The 27,019-nt window shown below is 42.4% G+C and overlaps 1 protein-coding gene across 1 annotated transcript in view; it reads right to left on the reverse strand.

Moving 5' to 3' along the window:
• Positions 1 to 27,019, reverse strand: part of TOP1 (DNA topoisomerase I) — a 65,549-nt gene that overhangs the window by 22,387 nt on the left and 16,143 nt on the right. Inside the window, exons 3-6 of the mRNA XM_054274669.1 lie at positions 14,156 to 14,258; positions 4,484 to 4,610; positions 3,887 to 3,945; positions 1,072 to 1,167 (exon numbers count right to left, since the gene is read on the reverse strand). Of these exons, the coding sequence (XP_054130644.1) occupies positions 1,072 to 1,167; positions 3,887 to 3,945; positions 4,484 to 4,610; positions 14,156 to 14,258 (385 nt within the window). The remainder of the gene's footprint in view (positions 1 to 1,071; positions 1,168 to 3,886; positions 3,946 to 4,483; positions 4,611 to 14,155; positions 14,259 to 27,019) is intronic.

Genomic DNA, 27,019 nt, shown 5'->3' on the forward strand with positions numbered 1-27,019 from the left:
GAACCTCCCATCCTGCCTCCTCTCTGCTGTGCTGAGTTTCCAGTAGGTATCCAGAAGGTTAAAGTCTCCCACAAGAACAAGGGCTGGCAGTGATGAAATGTCAGCCAGCCACTCATAACACAGCTCATCCACCTCTTCATCCTGGTTGGGTGGGCTGGAACAAGGCTCCCAGCAGGATTATCTGCCTTACCAGCCTTCCCCTTGATGCAAGGGGCACTCAACCTTACTGTCACTGTTCTTGAGCTCTGTGCAGACAGAATACTCCCTAACGTACAGCAACACCCCAGTTCTTAATCTTTCCATGGCAGATGTGAGAGGGGAAGTCATGCAAAGCTAGCAGAAGGCAGAAAGTGATTACACAAAAGATGTCCCACCCATGTCTCTTGGAAATGAGAGCTGTAGGGATGGAGTGCCACCATGGTGAAACCTTTCCTGGCCTTTAACTCCTGCCTGCTAATAAAGACAAACTACCCTGAAGAGCTGGATGGGCACAGAAGCAGATCCCAGTGAGATGGAGCTGAACTTGTATTTCAGGGGGTTCCTGTGTCAGGAAAACATCATGGGTGTTTCTCTGGGAGACAACAAGCCTCAGCATAACTTGTGACACATTGAGACTCCAGGCAAACCACGCCAGGCAGTGCAGGCAAACCTCCCCCTGCCTCCAAACAGGCTGACAGCGCATTTTCTACCTCTTGAGCAGTCATTTCCCTGCCCAACAGAAACCACTGCAGCCACTTAGCTACGTTAATACCTCACGTGCTCACATTTCTGTTTTACAGTCCTCATCAGTCTTTACCTGCCTTCTGGGGTTTTCCTTTTTTATTTACTAGTTCTGCAACATTTCACAGCAGCATCTGCAGAAGCAGGTAGTGGCATTTTGCTTTGCACAGCACAAATACTATCCCTGCCCTGCTCAGAGAACTTGTAACAGCATAGGGAGTCTGGTCTCAGACCTCCAGTACCCATCTCAAAAAGTCAGTGATGATCACTTGAAATTCCACCTGCTCCCTCAATGTTCTCCTTTTAAAACTAAAGGCAAACATCCAAGTCACCAGCACCCACGCTACTTACTCATCATCCTCTCGAGGTCTCTTCAGGGGTTTGGAGTCCTCTTTAGGAGATGCATAAAACCCATCATCATCTGGTTCATCTTTAATACGCGGTGGACTACAAAAAGAAGCAAAGAAACACAGTTCTACTATCAAAGATGAAGTTTCTTGGAAACCAGCAACAGCTAAGTTTTAAGAAATAATCATCTGCAAAATGGGCACGTCTTCCATGGAATGTGCTGCCATGACAAGACAGCAAAGGCTTGAGATGTGTCATTTTCTGAATACTCACAGACAGTGTGAGGCGAGTAATTCAATGTCTACACATTTGCCATTTCTCAAGAAACATCAAGTTCAATTTCAACGGCTCAAAGTTCATTTGTTTCTCTGAGGTTTTGAGTAAAAACAACTGTAGCTTCCAGCACTTTCAAATAGACTTAAAAACTGAAATGCCTGTGTGGACTCAAATGCAGGATGTTATTTAGTCTCAACTCAATATCCTTATTGAGCCTTCTAAGACAGAAAAAGATTATCAACTAAACAAAGATTTGAAAGCTATTCCCTGGAACATTTTGCCAACTAAATATTGAGGCATGTGAAAACCAGAAAAGGAAACAAAGATTTGGCAAAGTTAAACAGATCAGTCTCTTTTCACTGTCCAAACTGGAGGAAGCAAACAATCCTGTCCCTTTCAACAGACCACAAAGTTAGGCTCAATGTTTTGAGCCATAATGTCCCAAGACATTAGCAATAAGAAAAAACATAGAGTATGAGTGCAAGAGACATTATTCTGTTAGACAAACTCGTTATTTCTAGATTTCAGAGAGGCATTTCACTGATCTTCATAAAGAAAAAGATGTCTCAAAGAGTCCAAAATTACATTTTGAAGCACTTAGTGCCATCTTGGGCTTCCTTATTCATGTCCCACCAACAATTTCCATATCAAATTGACTCAGTTTCCAAGCCAAGATGGAGATTTTGCAATCAGATGAAGTAGGAATTAAAATAAGCAGCATTCAGCTTTGTAGACCACAGTCAGCAGGAGACATTAGGGAGTCTCATGTTAGCTGGCAGCGTGTCCATGAAGCAGAACAAGCAGTTTGCTCCTTCACAGCTATAAAGCCACTGCAGTGCTGGAAGATGCAGCTCAAGGGAGAGACAAACAAGCTGCTCTACCAAGGCATTTCTGTTGCATTGCCTGGAATTGACTGAGACACAAGACTGCAGCACACAGACAGTTGCAAAACATCTATGGAAAAAAAGGTAATTGTCCCACTTAAAATATTCTCTCTTTCAGGCAGAAATGCAGAACTACAGTGTGCACAGTCACTAGGAATTTTAACTGTTTGAACACTGAAACACTGCACAAGGTTTTTAATGGAAGAAATAAAGTGTGAGTCTGGGAAAAGAAAGGAGCTGTATGATCAAGCTGAACCTTGACTTGCATTGTTTGCAAGACTGTAATGCTGCTCATGGTACCAAGCCTTAAAGAAGAAAATCAAAACCATCTGAGTGAGGACATTTTTCTCTGCAGAACTCGTAAAAGAGTATTTCAGCAGGAAAAAAAAAATACAATAATTACTTTACTCTTGGCCAGCACTTGGCCCTGTACAAAGCACAAATGCAATGGCTCCTCCAGTCTTTTCTCAAACACATGAAAAAATGCTCTTGGAGCTAAGGAGAATTCAGTTGTATTGATATGAGAGCATCCAACATCCCTGGTGAGATTAGCACATCATGCCATTCTGCTGAACAGCAGAGGCCAGAGAGAGTTAGGAGCTGTCTGCTCCGCCATGAATCACCTGAATGTCACTGCCTTGCACTGCCAGAGTATTCCCCAAAGGGCCTGGAGATGGCGCCTCTGCCCTGCGCCAAACCTCACTCCTTCCTCTGCATTTTTAAATAAGAGCAGGGAAATGAAACAGATGGAAGAACTCATGACAAAAGGGCAAACTCAAAACAAACAAAAATACCTAAAAGGCATGGGACAGGTAGGTGCCTTCTCCCAACCTCTCTGTATCCACAGAACATGGTGAGACTGGAAAGATTTTGTTTGTTTTGATTTTTAAGTGGGCTCACAAACTGATAGAATTCATGAACTAAGTGCTGTTCTTGGCTAACAGATATGGATGCATGCATCCACCATACCACACACCTTCAGTAAGTCAGTGGACTCGATTTATCACATTAAAAATAACCAATGGCTGGATTATAAACAAGTCATGAGAGATCTTGATTGACTATTAAGAAAAAGTACTCTTTATCAATTGCTCACTTCAGGTTTTTAATAAGACTACTTAGCAATGGCTGATACAACACTCAAGTCCAGGAGGTTCTATTATAAGCAGGAATTCAGTACTAGAGTAGGACATTATGTATTTCCTGAAGGTACTTCTAATTTTACATGTCACTTGTCACTCCTCTGCAAAGGCTCCTCTGCAGTCACAGCACAGGAGAGACACACAGAGAGAATCTGGACTGGCTTTGCTGGGTCCTGTCTCCAGCAGACTGCAGGGTTCAAGTTCCAATTTTACAACAGAGGCTCTTTCAAATCCGGCTACCAGTGTTCCCACAGTTCAGCCTGTCCTCAGCAGAATCCAGCTCCTGAATACTCAGACAAACCCAGCATGTGCAGGCAGACACCAGGTATTCCAGCTCCCATCTCCAGTTACTGGGTAAGCACATCTACCCATTCTCATAATTGAGAAGAAACTATCTTCTGAAGGGCTTAAGAGCGCCCCAATTTTTTCTCAAGACCAAGTGAGAGGATTCAAACACTGAGCACCTATGAAAAGTCAAACTCCAGCTTTTTCCACATCACAGACCTGATTTCTTACCTGGAGAAACCATTTTCCTTTTCCTTCTTTATTTTTATGTCACCAGAAGATGACTTCATCTGAAAAACATAAAAAGTAGGAGCTGATTAGCATTTTCCAACATACAACCCAGAGTATTAATTTGCAGAAGGAACTGTGACTATCTCTGTCCCCCGTAGTCCTTAGTGACCTACATGACAGAGAGGCAACATTTTCTGCAAGTCTTAGTCAATTCAGTACTTTTTGGCCATTCAATTTCCTCAGCAAATTGGAATTAAGTATATAGTTTGTTCTTGCATGGACTGAATGTGAGATCACTGATTTTTCTCCCTTTTCTCTGAACCCAAGCTTGGCAAAGTGAAATGTAATGGGAGAAAATGTGGAGCCAGTGGACCCAACTCCACAGTGGAACTGTTTCTATTCATATACCTGCAGATAAAGCCCTTATGAGTTCATAACTACCACTCCACAAAAAAAGTGTCTGGGTTAGCATTCAGATAATTCTCTCCAAGTTGATAAAAACTCGGATGCACAAGCTACATCTAACCCACTGAGTTTGTTCTATTCAGTATTATAAGCCAGAACCATCCTCTTGTCTCTCCCACAGGAGACACCCACCTTCTCTTCCTTTCTCTTCTCCTTGTCTTTATCTTTGTGTTTGTCTTTATGTTTCTCTGAGCTGCCATCTTTGTGTTTGGTTTTCTCCTTGTCTTTGTGTTTCTTTTCCGAGGAATCTTTGTGCTCACTGCAAGACAAGAGAGTGTGTTTGCAGAGGAGAACACAAGGAGATTTGACTAATACAATTTCCAGTGGTAAAGAATCGCAGGTTTTGATGATTACAAACCCTAAAAAATAAGGGATCACCTTAACAGGAAGATCCACCACAGTTTCCTGTCAGGCATGACCCATTCTCCTTGGGAGGAAGAAGAACAGGAGGGATACCACAAAATCCCAGTTGCCAAGCCTCCACTTCAGGAAACCCATCAGCCTGGATTGCTGAGGAAATCCTCATCTTAAAGCTCAACACTTTAGGATGAATTCCCACTGTCTCTGCTTTTCCTCTTTTTCCTAGCCCACATAAAAGGTCACTGGAACAGAGCTGCCAGCCCCGTCAATGCCCGTGTCAGCTTTTGCTCAGACAACAGTTTGTCATTGTAGCAGCTCTCATCTCTGCAACTTAAAGAGAAAAGCGCTGATCTCTATTATTCCCAAACAGATGGGAAAACCAGAGCAAACAGGATATGTGATGTCCTTGTGTTTATGCAAAGTCAAACAGAAAAGGCAGGAATAATGCTGCAGTCCTCAGCTGGAGCTGGTGATGCTGCCACAGCCAGCCCAGCTCTGCTGGAACAGCCCCATCGTGTGGGGCAAGAACCCAACAAAGGTGTTTCCAAGTGAGAGTCTGGTCTGTAACTACTCTGGTGTTATGAATAGCAGTATTGAGAGTTTAAATACCTAGAATCTTTAGTCAGAACACAGGAGAAAATGCATACAAGGAGAAGAAAATCAACCTTTATTATTCTCTTTCTACCCACTTCTGATTTCTGAGACATCAGGATAAATTTGTATCACATTTTCAAGTTTTTCTTATCAGCTAGAAAGACACATGGCTGTTTTCAAATGAAAATGAGGTTTCTCATGGAATGACAAACCTTGAAGCCAAAAGTGAGGCAATACTCTCAGGAGACTCAGAATAGCAACATCAAGAACTGGCCACAAGGATTAGCAGCAGTGGTGTGGAAGCCAAGCAACAAGCCTGGCAATTCTACAGGCCTTCAATACACACTTATAAGGTTGTGTGGACTCCCTGAGGTCACCCAGGGCTTTAGCAAGTCAAAGGCATGGTGTAAATCAGCATGGACAGGCACGAACCAAGCTGCCTTTCTCATGCTGGCTGCTCACACCCTCCCTTCTCAGCACTTGACTCCCATCGCTGCTGTTCTCTGGGACACACTGTGCTTCTCCTCAGGATTACAAAATGCACTACAAAGCTTTACTAGAAAAAGGCACTTCCCTTATTTCAGTTATTTCAACACTCAGGTGCAAGCCCAAACCAATCTGGGTGAACACAGCCCTGAAAAACCAGCTGGGAATGCTGGGCAAGAGCATGATTTTTAAAAATTACAGATTGAGATTTCTTTCTATCACAGAAACAGACTGCAAAAAGGTTGATAGTTACAGAGAGCAAGCAGCACATTAACCAGCTCCCATAGTCTGTGTGTGATTAGGAGCAGAGCAATCACAGTCACAAATACACCAACCCACACCCAGCTTACAACTGCAGACACCAGCGTGGACAAATGCATGAACCAGCCAAAGGTCTAAATAATTCAAGGCCAGAGTAGCTTGAATAATAACACTCCAATAAATATACATTGAATAAATTGAATAAACACACACCAGCCATCCAAGCTCAAGTAGCTAAAGCATGAAAATCCATCTCTGAAGCAAATCACTATATTCACATGCTGTGTGACACCAAAAGATCAGCAGCAAGAGACACCAGTTTCATTTTAACTCTCTAGCAACCTCTTCACACAAAGCAGCGGAGGCCTATCTGAACATCAAAAGGCAACAGGCACTCTAGAAATGCTTGCAGTCAGACACACAGCACCACATGTTGCCTGTGAGCAGACTCAACAACTGCAGACTATTCTTACCCAGCAGATCATGTTATGTACAGTGTGCTCAGGCCATGAGGGTACAGACACGGAACATCCTGACACTGGATCCTGGAAATCCACAACATGCTGCTGCTCTGATCTCTCATCCCAGCTTCTGTACCCTGTTTATTCATCAGCATTCCAAGCTCAAGATACCTATTTAATTTTCCTTTGCTCCCCACACATTACAAATAATTTTTAAACTCAAGAAGATCTGGAAATTCTGACTTGGTACCTTGCACTAGTACCTGTATGCCAGGTACCACATCTGCTAAAGATTTAAGGTTGACAATTTAAGAGTTATCTCAACCTGCATGTATTTAAACCAATACTCATAATAATAACAACAACATTCAATATCAGTAAGCAATATTCAACCTTCCTATATCAATCCAAGTTGTGGATGCCCCATTCCTGTACTCAAGGCCAGGTTGGACAGGGCTTGGACCTTCCACCTCATCTGGTGGAAGGTGTCCCTGCCCATGGCAGGGCATGGAATGAGATGAGTGTTCACCCAAACCATTTTGTGATTCTACAATTCAAACATACAAAAAAAAAATCATAATGAACACACACAAGGCTCAGACCCCTCTTGTTCTTTGCAAGTCTACTTGTGCCTATTTTCTGACTCTTTCTTGTTCTTATTTGCTATTTAAATCCTACCTGAAATAGCATGTTTTACTCAGACATTAATTTGGATTGTTAATCGTGGTACACGCTGCTGCCACTGGAGTTTGTGCACTGAGGTAAAGTTCATGGCAGTGACTGTTGCTTGGGAGTTTGGAACAGCAAAAACAAAAACCCACAAAAGGCCAAAAAAGAGAAACAATTTGGTTTTCCAAAGCACCATACTCAATCTCACTACCAGCCAAAATCACTAGCTTTCAGTACATGACTGGAAGAGCCCTGGGATGTACACAAAGCATGACTAAAAGCAAACTAATGGGTGACAAACTAGACCAGTAAAGCTGAGATTGAAACAGAAATAAAATCCCATTGGTCTAGAGAGGCAGAGACTCAATATTTGTGTGTGTTGAATGCTTACAGACTACAGCTGGAATTAAAAAAAAGTGCTAAAACCTCTAAAAACTTAGGTCTGTTCAAGTAGAAGCTCAAATGACATCCCTCTTGAAAGACACTAAGTGGCCAGCATTGAAAAGCTGTCAAGCAATCTAATCTCAATTTTTCAGTGTAGTTTCTCAGATTTTTCAGCATCAGAGCCAGAATCAAGAAGTCTGACTTCCTGACTCAGTCTTAGTTGCTGTCTTAATTTAATTTTTTTATCATAAGACTATCCTCCCCCTTTGCTCTGCAATGAGCAGTGAATTTCTCAGCCAAGCAATGTGGGCTCAGATAACCTAAGGAAACTCTGTCTCCAGTTTCACTCTGCAGCTTCATTTTCCAAAGATCAGCACTGGTGGCTTGGCCCCAAGGTCCTGCTTGATGCTGCTCCTGGTGACTGGGAGGAATTCCCTAGATAAAAATCTGATATCCTGCACTTTTCACTCCAATGTTAAAAGAGAGCATAAATTTCTTTCCATTATTTGTAGTAGCCTGCTTGCCAGCCCTATTTCCAGACACAGCTCTTCTAGAGCTCAGCACAGAACTTCTGACATGTGCATCAAGGAAGGCTTGTGCCCTTCTTCTCTTGGAGGGATGGAAATCTCCATCTCCCAGAAAACCTCCCATGGAAATGAGCTGATAACAAAGGCCTCAAGCAACAATCCTTAGAAAAGGAACTTCTTTTTTCTCCCAAAGCAAAGCAAGTTGCTCACATATTAACTGCACTCAAGCTGAGCTGCTTTGGTCTCTCACTTGGCCCAGATACACATGTGAGCCTACAGGGGACACAATTTAACCACCACACTAATCTCAAAAGAAAAGAGAAGGCAACAGGATGCCATCCTTACCCTGAAGATGGAGTTTCAGACTTCTATCAGAAAGCTATTTCAGACAATCCTAAAGCTATTATTAGGAGGGACTGGGAACAATTTAAAGATCAGAAGCCTATATTCCTGGTCAATTCAAAGCTGAAGAAAAAAAATCTCTTTTCTTTAAAGAAACCAAGCAAAATGGTCTCAAGATCACATGCACACTGCTAATTTTATCTTGAATTCATTGTTCAGAGCTCTGTGAGTCCTTTGTTACCTTTTCTGCACATACATCTCTGCCAACAAGCCAGCTTGGAGTCATGGAAGTAGGACAGCAAAACCCCCATAAGATAGAGGGAAGCTCCAGGGGAAGCTAGCCTGAAAACAGGACAAGTGGATCACAACAATTGCTCATACCCAGCCCTGATGACAAAGTAAGGGCTTCCTTCTCACCAAAACCACTGCAGTTGCATCACTGCACCAGAACTCAGAGTTATGCCTCCTGAAGGTGTTTAATGCTGACAAACCTGCAGTGTTAGTGTTTTTTTAAGGTAACCAAGTGCAGCAGGAGATTACATTAACACAGGCAGAACAAGGGATTACATCATCTACAGGTGTATCATGATACTGCTGGCTTAGCTCAGACAAAGGCCAGGTGAGTACACACGTCTCCTGAAGCACTCCATCCTTTGTGCCAGCTTGCTTACTGTCTTCCATTTACAGTTTTAGTGTAAACAAGGACAACCAAAGGCTGTGGAGAGCTCAGGCTGAAGCTCATGAAGCAGAAAATGCATCAGAAGAAGCCATTTCCCTTGTAAGCATGGATCTATTTCCCAATGAGCATGCCTGCAGGAGAGAGGAGAGGGAGAGGAAGGGAGCCCAGGCACCTGGCAGCAGCTGCTCAGGCTGAGATCACATGGGAAAGTCACAAGTGGAAAGTGTTTCCAAAGAACAGCAGATGTGCAGATCACAGCTTCCTCCTTCAAACTGCAACAGCTTCGCAGTAATTTAACACTGCGTTCTTCAGGTGCCATTTATGTACGTTAATAATCCCTTCCCAGGCCCTTTCCATTCCAGCTTCAAAACCACAAGCTGGGAAGGATGCTTTATCTAAAGTGTCTCTTATTTCCTCTCTCTGCTGTAATTAGCTCGTGACAGGGAATCTGCTAGCAGCGAGTGCCAGCGCCGCTTGCCATCGGAGCTGTGCCTGCTCGGGAGCTGCTGCAGCACAACTGAAGTGTAAAATACCAGGGAGTTGTGATTTCAGTGCAGCCCAGAACCTCGGTGGGGACAGGGCACAGGTGACACAGCCCGTGCCTCGTTTGACGCAATTCAGTATTAATGGAAAGCTGTGATCACAGCCAGGCTAACGCACACCGAGGGAGAGCTGCCTGTGCAGGGAGCACTTCCAAAGCAACAGCACCCCAGGGAAGGACAGGATTTCAGCTGGCTTGCAGGATATTATGTTGTTAGAGGGTTATCATATGGAATTACAGGGGATAAACACGTGAGCCCCAAAGGTTTTGCTGGGTTTCTGGCAATGAAATAAAATAACCTGAAACCATTCCTCCCAGCAGTCTTTTCACAGATAACAGATCAAGCCTTCAGCAAGAGGGACAAGATAAAAAGCTGGACTAATCAACAGCTGATAAAAATTTTAGGAATGAGAATGATATTCACACATTGAAATGGGGATCATGCTTAGCACATGCTTTCCATGGACATGTGAAAATTAAGTAGACTACTAAATAAAAAGCAAAAAATTTTCACTACTGGAAGGTAGTGTCACATTAGAAAACTGCTCAAGGTGAACTGTGCACTAAAATGGAGTAGAAAAACAAACCAACCCATGCTAGTAAACAGCAGGTGTGAAGTCTTTTTTTTCAAATTGCCTTTACCCCTACATCAGATATCCCTGCCTCTTCCTGCCCCCAACACACACCATTCAAAGCAGATCAGGATCCCATAATAAACCAGAGGAGGTGTGCAAGAAATCGGAACTGAAAATTATCTCCACCCATGGCTAGCAAATGCCCAGAATCTGTGTTTTTCCTAGCAAAAGCACAAAATTAGAAGATGCCAGTGAAGATCAGGTCTGTGAATCCCTTCTGTGTTCCAAGCTTTGGTTCATCCCAAGCTGTGATCACAAGAGATTTAGTAAATGGAGGAAATATGCAACGTGACAGAAGATTTTCTTCCTGCGGCTGCGGTGCTTGTCAGGCTGACAGCAGGGCTGAGCACTGCAGAGCAGCCTCTCTGCTCCCCTCCCCTGTCACAGCCCTGCCCTCCTCAGGCTCCTGGCAGCCCACTCTCCCTGCAGAGAGCCCAGGACAGCTGGCACAGGCACACCTGTTACTGCCAACACTTCCAACCAGCTCTCTAACAAGGCTTGGCTTCAAAGGACCTGTTATTCCATTATTTTATGTGGTCTACTTGTCTGAAACACTCAACTCCCACAGATCAGAAACCTATTGCCACATGGGATTTGTTTCATTTTATTTTTATAACCACTGACATTTATATTTAATGGATGTGTATTAGATTTTTGTTTGGAGACCAGGAAGTACGGGGCTGAGAAAATGAGCAAAAAACCACATTTTGTTGGATAGTGATGTGGATTTATTTCTTGATACAGACTGTTCTTCAGTGGGCTTTGCATTCTGTTTCTTTGAGGGGTGGTGGGGAGGCCTGAGGCACACAAATGTTCTCTCTCAGTTTACTACAGCTGTAAATGAGTGGTTAAGACACAGAAGTGTCATCTTGTGAGTGGGAGAGGAAGAAAGCAAGAACCAAAATTAAGAAGTTCTACATACCATTCCACACACTTCTGTCATATGAAATCAAAATTGTCTATTTTAGGTATTTCAGAGACTTATCTTGGCAGTTTAGATCCTTCAAAGTCTGGATACAGGAAACATTTATTCTCCTGCATTGGAGTTGTTCTGTCTTCTTGATGCAGGTTTTATTTTAAAAACCTTTTTTAAGTACAGGACAGGAAATGAAACTGTCAAACTATTACAGACAGACACAAAAACGATCTGCTTCAAGCACAACCACACACTGCTCTTCACTGTGCCCAGTGTGCACTGTGCTTCTCAGAATGCAATCAGGGGCTCTTCACACACACAGATAAAATGTCACTGAGGTACCAATCCAAGTCTCCCCGAAAACAATGGCTTCCATTTCTGCTAAAGCACCATTCAGCCTCTTTTGAGAGCTACCAAAGATACAGCACAGCTCTTGCAGTAACACAGCAGCTTTTCTGAAATACAGAATGGATTTTGTGAAGATTTACATGCAATTTGATAAATCTAAGATAAACTTTTCCAAAGGATTAATTTACAACCTTTTATCAAGTGCTTTAAAAATTCTTCATACAGGTAAAAACCATTGAAACCCACTCACCCTGTTCTTGTATCCTGGAGAATTTTTCTTTAATTTCTACTCAATTCATGGCTCTTTTTCACTTGTTTCTCATTATCAAAGGAGAAACTTCAGTACAAACAGGCAGGTTCTTTATCCTTCAAACAATGGTCACCTAAAATCTCATTCTTACAGCAACTTCCATTTACAGTATTGCATGGGTGACAGCTGAATCAAAGCATTTAGGGAAGAAATGCTTAAATTCCAATTATTTCTATGAAGTTCTGTTACAAGGCTGCTGTTTTTACCCAGCAAGCAGCCAGGTACCCTGTACATGACTGAGCATGAATGGGATAGTGAAGATTCTGGAGCATTGCTAAAGGAGTGATCCCAACAGGACCACAGGTATGTTAACTTCCCAGAGAACCACCTCCAAAACCAAATCTCAAGATTCAGCACTATAATACATTGATTTTTAAGGTGGCAGCTTAGAAAGGCAGTGTGCACTCAGTCTGGGAGAGTGAAGGAACCTGAAGGGCAAAGCATTATTGTAAAATCTCTCCCCAAAAATGCCTTGAACAAACCCCCTGCACATGCATGCACTCAGCCATGCCACCCACAGACAGGGACCTTGTTTTGTGACTCCAGGATGCAGCAGATGCTGTGCTCACAGGACACAGAAACACTTAGCAGAGACATGAAAACAACTGGGAGCATTAGGCACAGTGCCTAGAAAACATGATACCTTTCCCAGAGGGATTTCAAGACAACATGGTAGGGAGGAAGGAAGTACTTCAAGATAAGGCACAATTACATGTCACCTCCTGAGCTACACCTCAAAACATCACAGCCATTCTACCTTCTTTCCACTGTTTTGGTATTTATTGTTTGCAAAGTCAGCTACAAGTTATGAGCCATAATTAGTTTTTCCAGTTAAAAATATGCTGACCATTTCCAACTCCTACACAAACGAAGTCAAAGCATTAATGAATTTGGGGATTTAAGGACAGTGCTTACATTACTCCTCACAAAAGAATGTGCTCTGCTAGGATTTCAGGAGAATGGCTTTTCAAGCAAAGCAATGAACATTTGGACATGTGAGGCAGTCAGTTTTAGGGTGCATGATAATCAGGAAAATGAAAACTAGAAATCAAGGCAATATAGATGTGTGAACAAAGGCAAAGAACATGTCCAAAGCATTTCATCCTTGTTGTGAGAGCCAGCAAATGCAAGTTATTTGGCCTAGGGGTTTTTCCCCATCAAAGACACATTATGGAACAGTAGGCTTGTGTAGCTTCTCATAAGATCACAGAAAATTCAAATCAAGTGTGTGCCCAATAAAACAAGCCCACTTCTCTGCACAGACTCCCTCCTTCTCATGCTTCTTTTTAATAGAAATCATTGTTAACACAAACTTTTTCGTTCCTTTTTGGACAGTGCTATCACAGTTGCATAGCAATTACTTAGTACACTCACTTGCCCACAGCATAAACACTGTCATTCATCAAGTGTCACATCAGAAACTTTCCTTCCAGGGACTCATTTTTCCAAGTTTCAGTGGCAATTTAGGCTCCATGACACTTGTGTGTCAGGACTTACAACAAGGAAAAATTCCCTGAGTAACATCCTAGCTGTGACCTACTTGCCCTGTGCTCCACCACACCAAATCATCACACAGACCTCCACATCCTGGTTCCTGCAGCTCACAGCCCAGCCTAGGGAGCAACTGGACCCTAAGGAATTCAGCAGCTCAAGAGCTACAGGCCATGACATCAGTGTGGGTAACCTGGCACGTGACTGGCATCAAACACCCTCTCCATCACATTGAACAAAACAGCACACAATCCTTTGGGATCCATCCAACCCAGCAGTTTCCCAGTGCTGCTTCACCCAGCTGGGACATTCAGCCACTGTGGTGGCAGGCAAGGACACCACCATCATTCTGGGGAACCACCTTTCCAGGCACTACTAATTAGGAGAAGGCTTAGCAGCCACATGGGGGTCTCACTATGCTAAAGCAGTGGGGCTTTATAGCAGCATGAAGAGAACTCCACATTTCTGACAAACAGCTGGAACCACACACAAAAGATTATGAACAAAACCCACCAATCTGCATGAAGGGGAGGCTGAGGTAGTGTTCTACACCTTTAACAACTCTAACTTACAATAATCTTTTATACATTAGTATCAGCTCACATTTGCAAGATACACAGCTTCAGCCACCCACATGGAAATGCAGGCAATGACAAAAATCAGGCTTAAAGCACCTACACTTGTAAAACCACACTCAAAATGTAGCAATTCCATATTCATTTATTATCAGAGTAGTTCTTGTAAGACTGCACATTCAATGGTGTTTTAGCCTATGAAAACTTCATCCACTTTTTCCTCACCTATTACTGTGCTTGGACTTTTCCCGGTCTTTTTCCTTGTCCTTCTTGTGCTCTTTGTGCCGGTGTTCTCGGTCTTTGTGTTTATCTTTGTGTTTGTGAGAATCTGTAAGCAGAGAGGCAAAACAAAAGAAATTAAATTGGGAGAAAACTCCACAATTCCCTTGTGAACATCTGTATTTTTCCCCACCGCATTCTACTATTTCTGTGATTCCAAATTTGTAACAAAAATCCTGGTTTCGGAGGTCCTCAATGGATTCATTGTTCCTGCAGCACAAGTTAATTCATCTTGGCAACAGCTGCATTTACATGGTCTTTAGTTCAATGACCTTTAAATGCTTTATAGACCCTGAAGAAATGCAACCCTTCCATTAACTAGGTACCTCTTGATATAGCAAGTTCAACCTTATTTGGCAGATGGGCAGCCTGGCTTCCTATGCCTCCAAGTACTCATGCTGAATACACAGAAAGGATATAGGAACAAAGCACAAAGCTGAGGTGTCAGGCCTGTTGAATCCCAAAATTTAATACTTCTACTTCCACAAGTATTTAATCTTGACAAAGCATCCTTCCCTTCTCCCTGCTGTGAATGAAAACCATTTTATTCTTATCCCCAACAGGATAGAACATGACAGGCAGAAAGCAAGGAAAATGGGGAGTAATGGCAGAAAATGAAAAGAAAGGGTGAAAAGGAGCAAGAATTCTCTCCTCCTGCTTTTCTACTGCCGGACACATTTACCTCCCTCCAGTAACAGCCCCACCAAGAAAATGCAACCTGACAGCTGTAACGAGCTGTGTTGGTGGTCACCCACCTACACAGGTCAGGGCAGGTCCCAATTATGTGACAGGTCAGAAATGGGAGTTGGCACTCAAGTGAATCTACAGGAACACAGTAATTTTATTGCTATCCGCTTCTACTCTGAGTGACACTTCCCATCCTCAGTGACAACTGTGCTGTACAATGAAGTCCTTTAAAGCACCAAGGAAATGAATTCAGCAGAGAAAAAGAGCAACACAGTTGAATTGCAAATAAATTCATTTACAAGCATTTTTTTACAAGTACATTAAAAAGGAGATGAGGCTGAACTAGCACCTCAAAACCACCTCAAAAGGTCATTTACAGTGAAGATCAGTATAATGGGAGGAATATATGCAATACCCAAAAACTCCCCCCAGGTTTTGTTTTGAACATGCTACTCAAAGTAACCAAAATTAAACAGGGTCTTCAAAAAACCTAAAATCTGTGCTGACTTTGGCAATTGTTTTTCAGATACCAGAGAATACTAGAATTTCCAGAGATCTTGGATATAGGTATTAATGCCTTATTAATTGAGAAGATGCTGCCATGCCTCTAAAAAGACTCCTATCCCTGCACTAAGAATAGGAAACTGCAACAAAAGGATTTTGTGACTTTCAGAGTCACATGGGAAATGCACTGCAGAGCCAGGAACAAGCCTCATCCTCCTGACTCCAACTCTTTTGCCACAAATTCATTTTTCTCCTTAACTGACACCAGCTCTTAAAACCTCAAAACATTCAAATGGATTTAGAAGACACATACCCATAGAACATGATTTTAACCTATTGTTTTCTGTAACTTCAGTGTTTGCTTTCAGACACCTACAGAAAGTCAACATAAACCAACACAGGAATACTGACATTCAAGAGCCTCCAGCTTGCCCTCAGCACCTTTCCTCCATCCCCCTGAACTCAGCAATGTTTCCCAGTGCTCTGGTGTACACAGTGCACATGTTTAAATTGCAGGGATTAAGTTTTCCATATTTTGATACACACATGGCAGGTTATGTGGAACATTTGGTGTTACAGCATAAAGCACCCAAGAGTTTTCGAGTACCTAAAGAGCAAAATCTCTTTCTCAGCAGGCAGAGTCTGCAGGCATCTCTAGCAAACTGTGTGGGGACCAGACACCCACACGCTCTGAACTGCAGAGAAGCAATTTCTCCGAGCCCTTCTTCCCACCAGGACAACACACATTTCACTGGCAAAAATGTTTTCGCAGTGCGTTTCACACTTGTGATTCCTCAGTTCAGCCAGGAGCTGGAAGCTCTGGCTGTTTGCAAACTGCCTGGGGTTTATTCCACAGAGGGTTTACTCACTGATTCCCACAGCCCTGGCTGCAGCAAACAGCAGCTATTTACACTTGATGAATAGGTAAACTGCGAGAGAAAGCAGCGTGCTGCTGTACACAGAGCTGTGTACAGTCACAGTATAGCGCACACACAATCAATTTTTCCTATCGGCCAATCAATGGAAAACGTGTGTGACTGTGCTCAGTGCTATTCTCTTCAGAACTCACAGCCACACAATGACTTGTCACCAAGAAAAGCAGATAACAGAACAGTTTGTCTTGATCACCAGATTTCCTTGCAGCTGACTTGTGCTTTACAGCTGAAATTATTATTTACTTTTGGCAAGCAGTTCCAGGGATTTACCCTAGAACTGCTGGAGTTGGGTATCTGTTTCCTCAACCCTTGGCTCTGCTTACAATGATTTGGTATTTTCAGACAATTAAAGCCTGGTACTGCAGGGAAAAAAAAAACAGCTTGACCAGTTAAACTAGCTCTGCTTGCTAGGATTTGTTGTCAGACAGCTTTTCTGTGTTGTCTACCAAAGGACTGCCAATGTGAAGGTCTTCCATGGAGCTATTCTGGCCCAAAGGCCACAGTGGCTGGGGAACAGTGGGTCCTGTGCATGGTCTCAAACCAAAAGCACAAAGATGTCAAGGCAGAACTGCCTGGTGTCTCTCACAATGAACAACACTTTAGATGTAGTACTTCCATGGAGGCCTACCTCCCAGGCATATCAACTAAGGATTAAATGATTCTGGAATATTTGCCTAGTATTCAAACTCCATAGTGTTGCTTTCTGACACGATGCCATGAGGTAGGTTAAGAATGAAGACTTCAAAAGAGTTTATTCAATTGTCTTGAACTGACGTATGTGTGGCCTCAGAAGGCATTAAAGCTCTTGGTCTTTCTTTTTTTTTGTTGAGGGTGGAGCTGGATGAAGTTCAGGAGACTGGGTCATTAAAAAAGCACACGATTCCTTTTTTTGGCATTCTACACAAAAATGCTTTGTTCCAGACTGGCTTTATCTAGGGGTCCATGCCAATGGTTATTTGATGGCTGACATGAAACAAATTTAAGCCATTTCACTCTCATTTGTGTACCCACTTGCCAGGAACCAAGGCAGCATCACCTCTGCCTGAACTACACAGGCAACAGATGACTGAGCTGGGAACGGGGCCACCTCACTCCAAGGCTCATCAGCACACAGGCAATCAAGGGAAGTGTTCCTGTCTGTAATGCATCTTCCTTGATATATTTAGCATATTGATTCCTAGAAGAATCTTCCAGCCTCCAGTAACTCTCCCCCAGCTTGCAGCTGATTAGTAGTTGACTAAGTCCAGCCTCACATCAGCTACGGAAAGAGCTCTGACATTATCACACATTCAGATTTGCTTCCTGCCTTATATGTCTTCCAGTAAGTATGTCTGATCCCTCTAACACTAAACAAGGAGATAAATACTATTCCTTCTCCAAGACCATTAGCAAAATCCACCATCTACTGTGAGCAAAGTTTAAACCCCCAAAAGCTTATGTGGCGTTTAAGTATTTCTGAAAATGCAAAGTCTCTCTTCAGCACAAGGTTACAGCGGGGACAGGGGTTATGCTCACTGGGCAAGCATCCATTACCCCTGAGGCTTTCCCTTCAGTATCCTCTAACCCAAACAGAGCTTTTGGCATCTCTTCTGTTCTAGAAAGCTTCATGTCTCTGGCACTGGATCTCTGTCTGTTAATGCTGAGCCTGGTATGTCTCCAAAAGATTACCGCAGTCCCTGTACTATTCCTGCCATTCCCCTGCACCTCCAACAAATCACGAGCAGCTCTGCATTTTTGCAGGGTTGATTCATCTTTTAACTCTGTTAGATTACAAGGACGTTGGTTTAAGGATGGCAAAGTCTAAGCACTTTTGGTCTGTGGCTCTGTGTTGTTCCCTGCTCCGCCCTCGCTCCAGCGCCGAGTCCCCGGGGAAAGGCTGAGTCATAACCCTATTTGCAATACTTGTATATGTGTCTGCCTGCAACAGGGAAGTTTTACTCTTTATCCAGGAACACAGCTCTAAAAGGTCAGGCATCTCCAACTGCAGCAAGGCAAGAGCAGGGATGAAGGCAAGGAAAGGCTCTTCCAGCAGGCAGTTGTCACCTGGAGAGGAAGAGTCCCAACAGATGGCAGAGGTGAGCGGTCCCCTTTCACAACAAGCACAACCCTTGGCTTAATTAGTCTGGTGACAAAACAATTATGTGGGACTGTGATGTTTTAATTCACAAGCCAAATTCATTTGCCACAAAACTACTTCTGAACACCTGTCTCTGCACACCTTCCAAAATACTTACATGTCACAATCAAGGGAAGTCGGGCTACTTCCTACATTAATATTGCATTTTTTACAGCAACTTTACTAATAAAATACTGAAATCAGAGAAGGGTGTAAGCTCTTGTATGCCCAATCTGTACAGCTGTCAAGAGAATAGTGTTGGCACATGATACAGGATGCTACAGATGCTATTTTATCCCACTCCCACCCCCCACTTTTATTTCTCTTCCATCATTTTGCACTAGAATTTTTTTTTAAAGAACTGAAAAAAAGATCTGAGCACAATCTGGTTCCTTCTAATTTTTCCCCAATTAAGTGAGGTAGCCAACAAATTAACACCTGGTAACCTCAATTTCTGGTCAACAGTAGCTTTTCCAGATAAATATTAGCCTTTCAGATTTGCTGTCTTTCTGTTCACCTTCTTCTAAGTTTTTGTGAGCACAATTTGAATAACTCATTAATGTGCTTACAGAGAGGTTTCTTTGTTCTTTAAAATGTCTTACTAGATTCTGTGGACAAGGACTTTTTGTATTTTTCTTCTGGTTCCAGAAACATCCCAGTTTCTTTTCCTCTTACTAGAAATACTTCTAATGCTTGAGTATGCTTGAGTTTATGTATCATCTCAATATTTCTCTACACTGATGTCCAGAAAGGTGATTTAAGCTGTCTGGATTCTTGGAATTGCAATCTGTGCCCAAAATCTGAGGACACAGCATGAAAAATCCATCTTGTTACCAACATTTTTAACCTCTTGTCATTCCAGTAACACTTCTGCTTCAGATGAGTGGCTGAAATTTCTGCCTTGAGTTAAATCCAATTCCTCAGCGTTAGCTGTGTGTTACAGGAGAAGCAAATGAGCTCTCAAGGCTTTCAGGATCACTGCTGTGTATGAGAACAGGGCTCTCTCTTGTGCTCAACTTGAAGCATGAGCAAGAAACCCTCTGGTTTGGCAGAGATGAAACCAGCAGGGTCTTTTCAGCCTCTCTGGAAAGGAGAAGAGAGTCTTAAAAAAAGACTTCTCCAGTTCCACTGCTAAATTATGCAGCTGAAAGTGAGGTAACTCTAACACAGGATTAGGTTCAAAAGCTGGTCAAGTTCAAAAACCTCCTGTCACTGGAGAAATGGTCAGTCCCTTCTCAGCTGAAACATCACCTTCATGTAAGGCATGTACTCCACTGCAGCCTCTTTACAGGTTAGCCTGAATTCCTCTCACTGGTTGTGATGCAATAGCAAGCAAAGCTTAAAGTCTCTTTATTATTGCCTAAATGAAAGAATTTTACTGCTTTTCCCCCTCCCCCACAGGCTCTCCTTTTAAGCATTCATACTAAAATGCAGATTATCAGAAAAAGACTTCTTACTTTCAAGGGAGTTTTTTTTTCCATTTATTTTGTCAAATCATATTACTTTTAAAGTTTTAATCTCTTGCATTTTGTATATAAGGACTACTATTAAAATTACTGCAGTTTAATTTATGAAATGCTGCCAGGGAGGGTTATGAGTGTTCAAACATGTGAATGTAGTCCACGGTGTCTAAAATATTATTCATGTTCCTGGCAAAGATCACATACTTTTGCCCTTGGCATCTGACCAGAATGGTCTAGTGTTGCACTAACTTTTACAATACACAGATACCAGGCAGCAGAGAGTGTAACATTCAGTCATTATCCAAGATCTTTAACACAGATAGTGACAGGGTTATAGTACATTACCTAAACAGGCAATGCAATCCCACGTGTAAAGGTCACTCTCTGAGGTGCTGGTCAATTTATAAATCTTGCCTGAGAAAGCAAACATGGGGCAGAATTAAAAAATCCTATTTGCAAGCCTTGTGTGGCTCAGAAAAACCACCATAAGGCAAACATGGCATGGTCTGAGGCACTGGGACCCTTACTCTTGAACAGGATTTAACTCTGGACAAGTCATCTCTGACTTTATGTGTTTTGATTTAACCATTTAAAACTCACATACAATAATCCCACCTGAATAATCTGGAAGAGGTCTAAACTTTTCTAAAATATTTGTGTTACAGTTAGAGGAAGTCACATTATGGTCATGGTGTTCCAGTAATCAATTAAACAGCACTTCTGGAATTTATTTAAATGGATTGACACTGCTGTAGCCCAGGAAAGAGAGAAGGGAAGCTCTTGGACAGAAAACAGAACTTCAGCTAGGTATGGGTGACAACACCTTTGCCAATAAAGCAAGGCAGACAAAGAAAACCAAAGTATACATATGAAAGATACAGAAACTGGAAAACCTCTCTACACAGCTACACGTGTCAAGAGCAGAAAATCATACCCAGAAGGCATTGTTCAGAGAGATGATGGTATTATGAATGATACACTGGAGTAGAAAATCATAATCTAAAATAAACTTCCCAAGTGAAACTGGATGTGTCACTTACTGGCCCTATTTACACAACTGCAGAATCCACATAAAACATTTACCCTGAGAAAGTATTGCAGGTCTGTTTGCTGTGCTGGTTTATTTCTGCAATAACTCACTGCAAAACATTTGGAATACTGAAATGAGAGTGACTGAAACAGTGAAACCACCACTTGAGTCTCCCATAACCTAAGCCTGAAATTCAATAGCAGAAGTAGGATCTGGGTTTTCAGTCAAAAAAGGAAAGAAACTGCAATGATAATGAAGCAAGTCTGACTGGCTTCTGCTTCCTCATTTCATAACACCATACTTAATGGCAAAGACACCCATTCCAAAAGCAACTTGACGTAAAATCTTTTACCAGTGTTTATAAAGATACCTCCACAATCTACACTGCTACAGAAATATAAATCCTTAAAACCCTCCTTGAAATCAAATTTAAATGAAATAAGTTACTGTGCTATCACAAGCTTACTTCACCTCAGGTGCCTCACTGGGTCAGGTGCAGCAGTTGAGGGATGCTGACAATTCAACACTGCACTGTTTCCCTCCATAAACCAGATAAAATTTGAGTTTTATAGTATAGTATATTTACTGCAAAATAGCTAAACTAACTGTGACTAAGCACAAGTGGAATACACAATGCAGCTCTTTACTGCAGTCATTCATTTTCCAATCTTAGAAAAAATATAACAATGAAGTTATGAAAACTCAAAAAGGGAGCCTGGAGAAGTACAGCAGAACAACCCAACAGTTTTTTCTTTCTAGGGCAGGAACTTTATTACAAAAAGTAAAACTCCTCCAGAGAGCATTCTTCCTTTTTCTAAGGCCTCACATGAAGGAATATAGCACAACTGAATAGATTTGAGTCTATTCATTTCCCAGACTATATTTACTCTGAGACAAAACCTGTTTTGAGCTGAGCCAGAACTGACCACACCACATTGTACCCAATTCTGCCAAAGCTTGAAAACTGAGTACTTTTGATAGAAACAGAGTAAAACGAATGATCTCACAACTCCTCACCACACTTCAGCAGTTACTTGAGGCAAAAGATACTCCAGGGCCAGACAGATATTATGTCTTTTTCCTTAAAAGGACTGGTCTGGGAAACTTGGCTTGAGAACAAGACAGACCCCTTAGACACTGCATTCTTCATTAATCTTGTCATTTGAAGGCAGTATTCCTTGCTTTTGAATAGAGGCAAAAGAAGAAACCAACTGAATGACTTGGTGATGAATCTTCACAGGAGAATACAGACAGGTGGATAGAGAATTGTGTCCAACCATTCTCAGTCCTTCAGAACAGCTCCACCAACTTGTCAAGATGTTCCCCTAAGCTCCAGTTTTAGTATGCAAGCAAGATTATTACATAGCTTGTTTAAAACATGAAGTTTGCAAAACGAAATCAATGCACCTTTTGCTCCCCTGAAAGCTCAGGACAACTTCAATCCAAGGAAGAGAGGTAAAACAACGTGCCAGCACTGCTGACAGGGACAGCACATGGTGGCCACAGGACAGGGCAGGCTGGTGTGTAACTTGTCCATACCCCAAACATTAAAAGCTGATCAGGGAGATGTTAAGGATGCCAGAAAAAAACCTGACTGATCACTCCTACCTTGTGTGACTGGAGCCTCTGGGAGATGAAGTTAACCTGAAGCAAATGTCACTGCTGGCATTTCATCAATCTCACCCAGACTGCAGAGGCTCAGGAGGCAAAGCAAGACGTGTTTTAAGAGCCTCTTCAGAAAGAGGACAGACACTCTTAGTGCACATGTTTTGAGCCCTTCTTGAAATTATTTTTCAGCCACACTGGATTAATTGCTTATTTTTTGTGCACCTCACTTTTTCACCTGCTGAGGAAATAGCTAATACTCTGTGAGTAATTAATGCTTAAGTAATTGAGATAGCTGTGTGGCATACAGGGATGCTGACCTTAAGAAACTGCTACACTACAGGCATCCTGCAACAAAACAACTACTGGTGTAGGCAGAAGCAGCAAGTTTAATGACTTGTCAGCACCTTTTACATGGCCTCTTCCCAAAGAGGTGGCACGTTCACATATTCCCCTTCCACAGCAGATCTTAGTTGTTGTAACAAATGCACAAAATCACTGCAGTAAAATTGCAGTAGACAACATTACACAAAGAACAAGTCCAAGGAAGCCTTATAAAGCATGAAAATACATGTTTGATCAGTACAGAAAGGCTAAATTAATAGCTGCTTCTTACACATGCCAAAGGGCTCCCGACCGAGAGGCAACAATGAAGTTTCAATCCATTATTTGCATTCAAAACCAAAAAAGTTCCATGTGAACAGAAACATGTGTTTCCAGGGATTCCCAAGATGTAAAACATTCTCCTGTAATTGTATATATAAGAATCAGAGACTGAAACCCATTAGTATGTTTCCACTAACAAAGCAGAATAAAACAGAACAGCAAATTAAAACTTCAGGGAATGACCAGTGCCAGTGAGCAGCTTAAAATGCTGCTGTGCTGGCATGAAGAGAGTAGAGTCCAGAGTAGTCTCCTAAGGAACCAAAAGCAAACCCATTCTTGTCCCTAGTGATATTTATTCTTATAAGGCTACACTCTTATGAGTGGAAGTACTTATTTTCCATTGCCTCCCCCATTCAGAACTGGAGTTCCTTGCCTTCCCTTACTGGGGTAGAAATGGTCTCAGCAATTTTTTCCTACTGCTTTATGAGTCTACAACCACATGAATAAACAAAGTTCTGCGCTGCATGTCCATTTTTTAAAAAGAAGCAAAAGTAAGACACACTTAACAGCCATAGCCCACACTCCTGCACATCAGGAGGCTGGGATGAGGCAGAGAGTGGGATCTAAAGAGCACAAGCAGGTCTGGGGGAAACAAGTTTAATCATAGTTACCTCTGAGGTTTCAAAAGCCTTACACATATTGTAGTTCCATCTGCATCCCCATTTGCTAATACACAAATATACAAGACTGGAATCCTGAAGGACTTACAGGTACATAAAGTGACTGTGGCTGAGCACAAGCAGCTGTTACAAATCGACAGGAGGGGGAAAAAGCAGTTGATAAAAGCAGGTTCCTTGTGGATTTCAGGTCTACTAATACTGAAAACTTTTACTACACCATCTAATCTCAGGCTTTTCCAAATTCTCCCCCACTTCTTCCCTATTGCGCAAAACACAGCCAACATAACCGGCACGGCAGGACAGACAGACTCGCCAGGAAAGCCTGGACAAGTGTTCACCAACCAGTCTGGCACCCAGGGCTGTAAAACTAGCTTAAAATTATGAAAGAAGGTAAAATTTCAGGGCATTCAAATAGATAATGCAAGGGGGACTAATCCTATTTTCAGTCAGAAAGAAACCAACCTTTAGCACAGATCCACAGCTCAGCGCACAAACTGTCACGCGGCGCTGTCACACAAAATCTTTTCTTGGGAAGAGACAAAGGGAGGATGTACCCACCACACCGAGGGATGTGTGTGCAGAGACAGAGACAAAGGGAACTGCCAGGGTCACCCAGAGTGGCTGAGGAGGAAGAAGCAGGGGCACACACCTCTGGAGAGCCAGGGCAGAAGGTGAGCAAACAGGGCAATCCCAACATTTACAGCCCTGTTTAGACTTCAGAGCTATCAGGGACTGCAGGAGATAAACTATTCCTTACTTCATTATCTAAAGCAAACCTCTTTTTTCATTAACCCTTATTTTTCTGGTTTGCAGGAATTTTTTCTTTTAAGAGCTCTTTTAAAATTTTAAAATTTTCTCTTTTAAGAGCTCATTTTGGCTGCAGAATTTTGGGGACAGCATCAGTCCCTTCTCAGGAGGGATGTGCAAGCCAGGTGGACTGAAACACCAAGTGCACACACACCAGAGGAACTTTAACTCTTTGGCTGCTTCTAAGCTGAAGAACCTGAGCCAGTGCTCAGCTGCAGCACAAGCACCAAGCCCAGACCTCCAGCACAGCATGTAGTGACAGTGCTGCTGCCTCATTGCAGACACAGGTAGGTGAGAGCTGGATCACCTCAGGGAGAATTTCGGCAAAGAACTGCCCCAGGAACAGCTCTGAGAGCTACTTCAACAGACTGGGTCAAGAGCAAAGAGAATCTTTTGGTGCAATCTGTCACAACTTCGCACTGCAGACAAGAGAACTTCGTGTTCTGAACAGCATCCGCACACTGAGTCAGTGCCCCCAGCACCAGCTCCTTCCGCCTCCAAATGCTCTTTACACCATCATTAGCCTGGAAAGGTGCAAACAGCACAATTTGTGATGCAAAGGGAAAGGCTGATTACTGCATGCAAACTTACAAGGTGAGCCAGGAGAAAACAGGGGCAAACAACGACAACTCCTAGTCCTTACACATGATAATAGAGACTTCAGCCTATACATCAACCTATATTTTAAAAATAGGTTGATATTATTTTGGGGCGAAGTTTAAAAACTGTAGCAGGTTACAAGAAAACTGCTGTGTTGTCAGGAGTAATCACCCTGCAATGATGTCAACTAGAAAAACATTTTCTCTTGCTGGCTGTGTAAATCACTGCTGTACTTGGATTCATAGAAAAGAAGTTTTTTGTAAAGACTACCTGAAATCACAAGAGTGATGTCCCAAGAGCAGCTCACACAGAGCCTGTGTTCACACCAACACCACGCAAGGACAGGGCTGTGGTGTGTTTGACTGTCCTGGGTTTAATCCAGAACAAGGGCTCCTCCAAGGAAAAATGTAACAAATCAGGGGGGAAAAAAAAGCAGTCACATTGACCTGCCTCTCCTGCAGCAGTGGATGGCCAGGCTGTGTGAGCAGCCAGGATCACACAGTTTATACACATGGGAGTGGTACATGCTCAGCGTCCTCAGGGAGAGGCTCTAATGGCATTTGCTCACAGCCTTTTATTAACCATGCCTTGACAGCTCGGCGTGGCTTTGGCCAGTGCTGGGCTCCTGCTTGCTGTAGGAGGCAGCACCCTTGGGAACAAGCCTCTGCAATGCTTGGTTTCAGAGTGTAAACTGAATGCACAAGACAAAAAAAGTGGCTGGTAGAAGCTTTAAATCTACCAAGCAATACCACTGCTTTGTGCACCAGATTATTCTCCTATTTGTTTAATATCATTCCCATTAAGCTGAACTGATGGGGTAGCATGGCCAAAGTCTTAGAATAAATTTGTTTCAGAAGACTGACCTTATTTTTATTACACTTGAGCTGGTTCCTCACTGTAGGAGCAACTCCCACAATGATCCCAGACAGGATTTTTTTTCCTTGTATCTACAGTGATTCCTTTAAAGTGTAGGGCTGCACTGGATGGATACAGCCCGATTTCACCTCTGTCCCCATTGTGGGTGAGTTAATTGATCACTCACCCACAAGAGGCCAATTCCAGCATTTTATCAGAATCTGCCTTGCCACAAGTCCCATTCTCAAGTCAAGGGAGGGAATGCAATTCCCCTGCCTTAAGGGGATCTTACCACAATTAGCATACAAGAAGAAATCTGATTCCAGCTAAAACACACAAGAAAGTAAACATAACGTAAATGTTTAATGACACTTGAGATTTCTGCACTTCTGTACTCCGGGAGTCTTCTGAAGGGAAAGAGGGTGCAGAAAGAAGGATCAGCAGAGCAGTGTAGGACATGGTAGCTTTAAAGTAAGACTATGACTGCAATATTTTAATAAGTAGCTGCACTAAATTCCACTGGGAGTCTTCAATTTACAAAATGTTACTTTAAGCCACTGATTTTAATCTCTTCATGCAGCTGTAATCTGTTTATTATGTTAAATCCAGGCCAAATCTCACTAGTTGACAACTGTTACATCACACCATTACAAATACCTGAATATAAAGCATAACCTATTGACACAGGATAAAAGGCTGTGGCTACATTATTATGCATGGTACACTCCTAGCTTCTTCAATTTAAAAACTCCATGCAATGTATTATCAGTTTGCTGATGGTTTTTTGTTGTGTTTTGTTTGCTAGTTTTTTTTGTTTTTTTTTTTCTTTTCATTTTTAAAAAACTAATAGCTGGCATCTCTTCATGGAACACACAGCCAACATTTTCAGATTCTACCTCATGAAAAACTCAAATCTGCCTTG

Source organism: Melozone crissalis, unplaced genomic scaffold (genome assembly GCF_028551555.1).
Source record: "Melozone crissalis strain CALT ecotype California unplaced genomic scaffold, PUWL_Pcris_2 ptg000017l_1, whole genome shotgun sequence".
NCBI lineage: Eukaryota > Metazoa > Chordata > Aves > Passeriformes > Passerellidae > Melozone > Melozone crissalis.